Genomic DNA, 10,088 nt, shown 5'->3' with positions numbered 1-10,088 from the left:
GCCACCCACTAACGAGACGGTTGCTCATGGAAATAGTGTTGTGGAGCTAATCTTTCTATCCATGCAGAGATATGTGGCTCATTCCAAATATGTGCACACCAGCCTTACACCACGTGGGCCTCAGCTGGTGGATTCCAGTGAGGCTGGCCTGGCTTCAGCTTCTCAAAGCTCCCACATCGCCACCACTAAGAATCTGTTTTTCAAAAATCAAGCTAACCACAAAATGGAACAAACTATAACCACTGGTTACAACCCTGACATTCTGAAACTACTCATCTCCATTATTTTCTTTGCAGATTCAAGGTGTCACCCCCATAGATGTTTCCACGGGGATTTTCCTGTGGCCTGCAGGGGGACAGAAGAGGGGAGCTTACCATTTCTCCTGCTGTTCCGCTTTTTCCGCTTGCTGATGTAGAAAATGAGCAGCGCCACAAAGACCATCAGAAGGATGCCTCCTCCAGAAATGCCAGTGATGAGGTAGACATCCAGACCTTTCGCTGTAAGAGGAAGAGAAGTGGGGTGGGGGAAGGGGTCATGGGCAGAGAGATCAGTTCGTTGCCTGGACCGAGGACCCCTGCCTCCCGCATCATGCAGTTAATTGATGGGGACTTTTCAACCTTACAAGACCAAGTTCACAAAGGGTGGTGAATTCTGTCAATCTCTGAAGGGGTGCAGGGTCCAGGGTAAGCTGAAGGCTCCTTGGGAAGTGCTCTTGGGGACTAGAAGTGCCTGATTGTCCACGTGCCAAGGCCTGTCCACCACCCCCCATTGAGAGCATTGCAGAGCTTTAGATCTGAGAAGGAGTTTAGAGATAAGCTAGTGTAACCTCTACTTTCAAAGATGAGGCCCCAAGAGGGAGGATGAGCTGCCCAAAAAATATCTGTTTCTGAGCAGTTCCTTTAGGTAGCCCCGTCTTGATGTTTGTGCACTGTATCCAGCTCCCGTCTCCGTCATCTCTCTTGCACCCTCTAGACCAGGCAGTTTCCATACTCAGGGTAAATATTTCACTCGTCTAGCCCAGCGCTCTGACCTCAAAGCCAGCACCTACTCCCAGATTTTCCCCGGCCCCATGAGAGAGACAGACGCACAGTGAATTAGCAACAGCAGCCGGTTGGGTTTTCAGTTCTCAGACCCTTAGTCGCTGTAATACAATGAGGAAAACAATGACTTCGGCATTAAGGGAAATGGGTTTGGATCCAGGCTCTTCTAGGCAAGAGCTGTGTGACCTTTGGCAAGTGACTCTGCCTCTCTGAGCCTGTTTCCTTCTTTGTAAAATGGAAATAATGAAACCTACATCACAGGGTGGCTGTTGAAAGTCAATCAGATAATGGATGTGGAAGTGCTTTGTAAACTGTAAAACAACACACCAATGTGAGGTCTTCCTCTTACTCGCGCTCTCTGCACTGGTGTTTCTGGGAACTGTTTCCCGGGAGGGGTGCTGGGCCATCTGTCCTTTGAGCTGACTCTCTAACTAATAGCAGTTAGAGAGTCAGCAGCTGGGGTGGGGGTCATGGGACTAGCCCATCTGGATAAGAAACTGGAGCTCAGCCCAGCATCAAAAAGAAATGCTTCTCTAGCCAAGCAATCCTAGGAAGAGACTGTTGTACGTGAAGCCCAGGATGGGCCCCAAGGAGCAAGCCGGAGGCCCAGGAACCAAACTTAGCAGGTTTTCTGAAGGCAGTAGTTTGTTCGTCCTTGACTTTCTTCAAGGCTCTCTCTGACCCATTCTTTGCCTGGCAGTCACCCACCCCTCTGTGCTCTGTGGATGAAGGAGCGTCCATTAGAGAGGCAGGGATATTCCTCAATCACTGAAACTGGGCCATGGAAGGATTTGGGGTCCTTTAGGCCCTGCTGGCCTGTGCGAGGGGCTAGGGCTGCTAGAGTTCATCTCGTGCTGGGCTGGGGACGTTCCAGATTTGACCCGGGGTGGGCAGGGCAGGCTTGGAATGAGTGGAGGAGTGTGTGTCTAAGTCATGCAGCCACCGGCTTATCTTCTGAGTCCCTGGCAGGGCAGACACCTCATCCTGGGTACACTTAGGAATGCAGGCAATGCCTTCCCCAGTCTGTTCTCAGGTTTGTCCAGTGTGGCCCCTGGGATGCCTGGTGGTGCTCTAGGTGGGGAACATTTCGGCTTGTCTCAGAGGCAGCTGTGGCTCTGTCATTCAAAAATATGTCTGCACAGTCTCTAAATCCAACCACACTTCCTTCCTACAGTTCCTCTTGGAGGTCATGTACTGTAAGTTTATGGATGGAGTATTCCCTGTGTATCCGAGCCTGCCCCCTCCTCTTAGTGTTTTGGTTTTAAATACACATTCACCTTATCTGAGTCAAATGGTTAGAGTCTGGTCATTGGTCCTCTGTGCCTTGGCCTTTTAGAATAAAGTGTCCAGATCCCTTTTAAGGTCCTCAAGAGCAGCCCCTCCTTTTTAAACTCTGCTCCCCCCAACCCAGGTATTTATCTCATCTCCTTCGTGGCCCATCCCTGGACAGGCTCCTGGTCTACACCATAGAATTAGGGACATGAATGTGCCAGCCTTCAAACCTTGGCTTCTCCCAAGGTCCTCCCTCTTTCTTTTCTCCATTCCTAAGACACACACATTTTTATACAAATGGGATCTAGTCAAAAAAATCATGACGAGTAGGGTTGTCAGTTAAAATACAGGACGTCCAGTTAAATTTGAATTTCAGATAAGCAATAAATAATTTTTAGCATACATAAGCTCCAGGCAATACTTGGAACATACTTATCCTGTATTTCTATTCACTAANTCCTTTTAAGGTCCTCAAGAGCAGCCCCTCCTTTTTAAACTCTGCTCCCCCCAACCCAGGTATTTATCTCATCTCCTTCGCGGCCCATCCCTGGACAGGCTCCTGGTCTACACCATAGAATTAGGGACATGAATGTGCCAGCCTTCAAACCTTGGCTTCTCCCAAGGTCCTCCCTCTTTCTTTTCTCCATTCCTAAGACACACACATTTTTATACAAATGGGATCTAGTCAAAAAAATCATGACGAGTAGGGTTGTCAGTTAAAATACAGGACGTCCAGTTAAATTTGAATTTCAGATAAGCAATAAATAATTTTTAGCATACATAAGCTCCAGGCAATACTTGGAACATACTTATCCTGTATTTCTATTCACTAAATCTGGCAAATTTGGACGCAAAACAGCTAGATAAGAAAAGTAAGTTCTACTGATGTACGCTTGAGCTGTGTATCTATAACTAACATTAATGTACTGTGTGTCATCAAATGGCTAGGAGAAAAGAGAACAAATATCCTTACCACAAAGAGATCATTTAAGTTTTATAACGGTGAATATGCTAATAACCATGATTTAATCATCATGCATTGTATACATGTATTAATATTGAGCTCTGTAGCCTACAAATATATATAATCAATGTGCTTCAATAGAAAAATGAAATGAAATAATAAAATTTTTGGATTTAAAAAAAAAAGGCTCCTGAGAGGGGAGCGAAGGGTATGAGGTCAGGAGGGGCCGCTTTGCTCACTGTGCCTTATCGGTGCGGGGCTGTGGGAGGGTGGCTGGTGGGCAGGCACGAGGGGGTGAAGTGATGCTGGTCTAAGTCTGTGGCTGGCACCCTCTCAGATGCTCCCAGCGACCCCACCCCCTGGCACTTCCGCCTTTGCATAGTCCCCTGTGACTTACTGACTTATGTCTAGTGCACAGACTACAGCAGAGGCGATGGCATGCCACTCCTGAGATTCAGTTATAGAAAGACCGTGGATTTGTTCTGGGCACTCATCCTCAGTCTCTCTTAGACTGCTCCAGGGGACGCTGGCTGCCACATCGTGAGGCACCCCATGGCCCACGTGAGCTCAGTGGCCACGTGAGTGACCCTGGAAGTGAATCCAAGAGCCTACTCATCTGATAATCTGTGATCATGGAGCTCACGTTCTTTGTGGACCAGGATGCTACAGCCCAGAGAGGGAAAGACACTCTGTCAAGCTCATCCGGCTACATTTGGACACTCCCAAACTAGAAGTCTAGGCCCCTGGCTCCCAGGCCAGAGCTTTAACACTATAGCAGGCTGCCTCTCAAAAATTATTTCCGGGAGTCACGTCGAGCTGAGACATTGGTGATAAATTAGACTCCTGGAGTTTTGGGACGTTTTGGAGCTAGTCCCAGTGCCAGGCTGTCCTGCTGTGCGGCAGGGGGAGTGTTGCCTCACCCACTCCAAAGTCCTCCCTGGCCTCGAGTTCTCCCTTCCCCCATGCAATTGCCTCCCAGGGCTTCTACAGCCTTTCTACCCTTCCTCCTGTTAGGAGGTGCTGACCACTGACCATCTCCCCTCCAAAAAGGAATCTTTAGGGGAAAAGTTGGAATCATGGTCACTAACTAGCTCAGGGGCCTTGGGCAACTCAGTTTCCTTCTCCGGGAAATGGGGTTTGCATGAGCTTATCTCTACCATTCCTTCTTCTTCAATTCTGCAATTCTTTCTCTCAGAAAGGATCTTTTTAATTGCCTGAGGTCAAATTGTGCTCAGTGAGAGGACTCCCAGGATAGGTACCCATAGAACACCACCTCCTCTAAGGCTTCCCTTGAAGGTTTCCAGGAGAAAGAGATACGTATGTTTTCACTTCTTATCCTGGGCCAAGGCTGCCCCCCAGCCTGGCAGCTGTGCCCTGGAGCAGGCGTGCCTCTGCCTGCCGTGGGCCCGGCAGGCTGTGTTTATGAAGTAAATCCATGATGTAGACAACGCACCTGAACAGTTGATAGTCACCACACTGAATTCTTCACTGACGTTGTTACTTGCTGTGCACTTGAATGTCATCTTCAGGTTGCTGGTCCACTTCTTTGTGATGACCTTCTGATGACCTTTGCCAATGTGTTTCCCGCTTTGATACAGATTTAATTCAAGGTCAGTTCCTTTCACTACCTTACAGGTCAGGGTTTTGTTGACGCAATTCCAGGAGATATTTGGTTTCGAGACCATCTCTAAAAAGAGAATAAAGATCCAATTCATGTTAGGCAATTTTCTAATTTTAATAAATATACCTATTTATATAGGGGGAAATGGAGTCAATTTGGGACCAATGAACAATTTCAAAGGCCTGCTACTGCTGGAAAATTTGAAAATCATTTTTATTTTATTTTATTCACATAGAGCATTCAGAACAAGTTTATCTCTGATAAAGTTCATAGATACATTATGCGAGTAAAAAGTGTACTAAATCTAATATTTATGTGCTGTTTTATACCTTAAAATGTTTTCACACGTGTGATATCATTTCACCCTAACAAACAGAGGCTGACGTTTTACGTTTTTCTTCCCATTTACAGACAGAATGCCCAAGGCTCTGAGCGGTTCAGTGGGTGGTCTTAGGGCAGCACCTAAAAAGTGGCAGATCAGGAGATGAGCTCAGCCTTCTGAGTCCACGTTCAGAAGAATGGGTAAAAGTGTTACCATGCCCTGATCCCCACTCACCCCAGGAGCTTGAGGGGTGTGATGCTTAAAGAGCAGCCAGGAACCCAATCTTGGAGAAATCATTACATGTGTGGCCTGGGACCTTAGTCACTCTCTGCTTCCACCAGAGTCCTGGGAGCAGAGTGCTGGATGTCTAACAGCTCAAGGCCCTGCAGAGAAAGGGCACCAGCTTGGAAACCAGAGACTTGGTTTTGCCTTTTCCTAGCTCAAAGCTGAGTGTTTGCTAGCTCAAAGCTTGACTATTTACTGTGCCTCACTGAACCTCATCTATAAATGAAAGATAAGAAAAATATTCCCCACCTGTAACAAAAGGGATACATGCAGCAAACGGAAAATTGGTAGGTACTGATATTATGAGTGATGGTTCTCGCATTCATAATCATAAACTCTTTGCCTCTCCTTTTCCGTCATAATATTTAAAGGCTATGTCATAAAAGAAAAACGGCGGCCTTGGTGTTAGATGGTCAGGTGTGAATTCTAGCTCCTCTGCTTCCTAGTTGTGTGACCTTGTTCTTTTTCTCCTCTTCTGTTCTTTCTCTCATCCTCTACTCTCTTCCCCCAGCCTCGCCACCTTTTCCTCTTGGTTTCTCTACACATAATGCAGATGGACAGCTTATTTTTCAATGACTCCCTGCCTCTCTGACTTCCAGACAGTATCTTTCCCATAGACTGTCCCAGCCAAATTTCATTTCTGTCCCAATATACAGGCATGCAGAAATTAAGTTTCCTTTTCATCCCAAAATTCTGTGTGACCCAGAATGAAGAAAAAGAAGAAACATCAATATACAGCCACAGAGTCAGTACAGAGTGTAGGGGTTAGGTCGTGGTGTTACCTGTGTCTTCAAAATGAAGGTGTGAAAATACTCTTTTCTCTATAACAGGAACATCCAGACACCGTACAAATGGATAAAACATAAAAAATATTTAAAGCATTTTAAAAATCACCTACAATTCTACTATATTTTAGCTAAGGGGTGTGGTTTCTTTTTGGGGTAATGAAAATGTTGACTGTGGTGATGTTTTCACAACTCTGTGAATTAAGCAATCTCAATTCGATTGTGGTGATTGTTGCACAGCTCCGAATATATAAAAAGCCATTGAATTGTAAACTTTAAATGAACGAATTGGGGCTGGCTGATTAGCTCAATTGTTTAAACAACAGTGTTAAGACACCAAGGTCAAAGGTTTGGATCCCTGCACCAGCCATGCCAAAAAATTTAAAATATTAAAATCTAGCCAAGTAGATAAATAAACAAATGAGCAAATTGTATGGTATAGGAATTATATCTTAATGGGGCTGTTTGGAAAAATCAAAAAATGTCACCGACCCTGCCAAAAGGATCCCAGGTTTGGATCCTGACTTTGCTCCCATTAAGCAATGAGACCTTGGACAAGTCGCTTCCTTCTGGGTCTCTGTTTCTTTACAGAAAATAAAGGGATAATAACGACTACCTCTCAGGATTTCTGGGAGCTTTAAATAAGATCATGCAAGAAAGCACCTGACACCTAGCTGGTAGCCATTATCACCACCACAATACTAAATGCCACAAGAATGTGGAAGCACCAGTTCAAAACAGGACACTCCAGGCTTGCTGACTGGAGGATAACATCTGTGGCTCTCAGAGCCCATTACCAGAGGCCCCTTCCACATCCTTCTCAGCCCCGCTCCATTTCTGGAAGGTGCTCTCCATTTAAGGTTGTAAGACTAGGGTATGAAACGCTGTCATTTGTAGAGGAGCAGACAGTGTCTGGGCTTGTGGGCATGGGGCTGCTGCTAGGTCCAGGAGCTGAGAATAGGGCTGGAGGGAGAGCCTAAAGGGACAGTTCCTTGCCTCTGGCAAACTTTTCTGTGTGAAGCAAGGAAGTATTTATCTGCTCACTGCATCACTGGCCTGTGCTCAGGCTGGCCTTCCTGTCTTCCTCTCCAAGCCAAGTGCAGCTTCTTCCTCTCCCATCTTATCATTCCCTGCCAGTGTCCGCTGGACTTTCGACTTCAATAGCATTTCAATTCCGCTTTCTCTGTCTTCTCTCCTTCACGCGAGCCACCTTGCTTGTCCTTTCTCCACACACGCCCCATCCCCCCATTCTCATTCTCCCTCATTTTACAGGCACCCCTGAGTCTAGGCCAAGTGGTTTCCAACTTTGGCTGCTCATTAGAGTCACCTGGGAAGCTTTACAACCTACTGATTCCCAGGACTCCATGCCCCAAACTTCCGATTTAATTGGTCCTGGATGGGGCCTGGGCATGGGTAACTTTTGATAGCATCGCTGTTCATTCCAATGTGCGACCAGCATTAAGAAGCACCAACCAGCCCTTCTCCACTTCCTTTGGCTTATAGCAGCTGCTTTCTGGCTGGTCATCCCCACTTCATCTCCAATATCCACTCTGCCCTCCCAGTTACCTGCAGAGACATACAAAGCCACACCTTGTGGCTTTTTTCTATGCAGATCAGCAAAAATCACCTTCTACCTTCAATCACTGATGTTGAGCAGATCAGAAACCAGGGCTGCTTATCCTTAAATTTGTTGTTTTTCAGCCCTTTCCTGCCATATAACTACTCCTTCAGGGCACCCTGGCTTGAAATTGGCTCTCTGGAAGAAAAGACCTACTGCTCTCCGGTAAGCCTCTCCTTCCCTGCCCTACGCCCAGCTCGTCCCTTCATCCCACACCTGAAACAGTCACCTTTTTCCTCTGCCCACCTGTCCCCCTCCTGGTGAATGGCACCTTAATTCAGGTTCTCCACCTAGCCCACATCCACGTAGCCACCTGAAGAGAGAGCTGTAGGCAGACAGACTTGAGGTCTCTCAGCTGTGTGTCTCCACATATGTGGATTCCACGCCACCCCCCACAGGACTGCAGTCTCTACTGGGGTAGGAGGATGCGTTAGATTTTCTTCAAAGTTCCCCTGGAGGCAGAAGCCAGGGCTGGGGATATTCAGAAATGCTATTTCCCAACTTGCTAAATAGCACCCACACTGAGGTGAATGAACTTAGGGAACGAAGACTTACCTAGAATCCTCAAATCGAATGTTTTTTCCAATACGTTTCTTCCTTCTTTATTATATATTGATACCTTGTAGTTATTGTTATAATTTCTGTCCAGATGTTTAATTTTCAGAGTTCCATTTGCTAATAACTCATATGTCTTATTTAGGTGGTAAGTTCCCTTGCTTGTTTTGAACTGTGCAACCTTGGTCTTGTTTGGTTCTGTGTCCCATCGTATATCATCAATATTGTCACTCATTTGAAAATTAGGAATGTTCAAGTTGACGTCCTGATCCAAGGCACCCCAGACGACTATAACCTTTTCGGCGACAGCACCTGTAAAAAGCAAAGACAGTCAGTCTTGGGAGTCACTGCCAGGGAAAGCTTGGCTGTGACCTCTTTGACTCTTAGGCTCACTTCACGGTCTCCGAAGACGCTTCTAACAGTGACTGTGGAAACCCACACACCAACTTACCTTTGGCAGAAAAGTTGAAAATCAGAAGGAAGCTGGCTAAAATTTTACAAGGGAGGCTCATCTTTGGGGTAGTTTTCTTGTGATTGTGAGCTCTTCTTGCAAAAGGAACTGAATGAAGTAGGACAGATGGAGTCCACCCCCTGAGAGCTTAACCACGTGCCTCTCTTTTTTCTTCCTCTTCTTTTTTTTTTTTCTTTTTTGTTGCTTTTTTGACTGCTGTCTACTAAGGGGATCTGAACCTTGACCTTAGTGTTATCAGCATCACGCTCTAACCAAGTGAGCTAATCGGCCAGCTCTGCTTCTTTTACGGTAGCATAGACTCCCCTGCTCCCCTACCCCCCCGCCCCCACAGCAAACAGATCCCTCTGATGCGCTCCTTTGCCGGAGCAGGTGTGTTTACAAGTGTGTGTTTTCTTACCGCATTTCGATCCTCACAGAAAAAAATTTGGGAGGGTGAGTGGATTTATCATCACCATTGAAAAGGAACTAAAAAGCTAAGTAAATCACCCAGGATCACCTTTATGTACGTGAGGAGCCAAATTCAACCCTGCAGTCCGTCTTCTATCCACTCAACTATATTGCCTCTAACAAGACCACATAGAAATATAGGTAGCTGTTCACAAGCAAATAGTATACAAATATTTATCCTATGATTATAGATATTAGAAAATGTATACGTATGAAATGATTAGAAAATGGATATATTCTCTTTTCCAAAAGATGTTTTTAATGTTCTGAAATTATTTTTGTGGTAAAAAGAAACAAATTGAGTCTCAGCTATAAATGCTTGAAATCTCCAAATCTTATATTTAGCTTACATTTTGCAATCCTATTGAAATTTACAGATAAATAAAAACTTGTTCCAAAAAAAAAAAAAAAGGAGCATAGAGACTGAGATACTATTAAATAACCAGAACAAATGATTCAAACATAGTTAAGGTGAATAACGTTATAGATGGTTAAGGAAAGGGAGGAAAACAGAGAAAAAGAAAAGTGAGAGGGGACTGGGAGAGAAAAAGAGCAAGGAAATGTACGATACAGGAGAGACAGTGGTGGGAGGTAGACGCGCCCTGAAAAAGACGCCCAGAGAGACCCAGCCACAGAAAAAAGGGATAATCTGGTGACAGATTTCCAAAGCAAATTTCCAGTTTTATGATTCCTTAGGACAACATAAG

At 45.5% G+C, this 10,088-nt stretch overlaps 1 protein-coding gene across 1 annotated transcript; it reads right to left on the bottom strand.

The window, feature by feature from the left end:
- Window positions 1-298: 298 nt before the first annotated feature.
- On the bottom strand, window positions 299-8,974 carry CD2 (CD2 molecule). Its single transcript, XM_008582426.1, is given in 5 exon segments — window positions 299-369; window positions 372-497; window positions 4,730-4,963; window positions 8,463-8,774; window positions 8,914-8,974. Coding segments are annotated over 5 exon segments (804 nt in total).
- Window positions 8,975-10,088: the final 1,114 nt, after the last annotated feature.

Source organism: Galeopterus variegatus, unplaced genomic scaffold, assembly GCF_000696425.1.
Source record: "Galeopterus variegatus unplaced genomic scaffold, G_variegatus-3.0.2 Scaffold2608, whole genome shotgun sequence".
NCBI lineage: Eukaryota > Metazoa > Chordata > Mammalia > Dermoptera > Cynocephalidae > Galeopterus > Galeopterus variegatus.
This window is presented reverse-complemented; position numbering and strand designations above follow the sequence as displayed.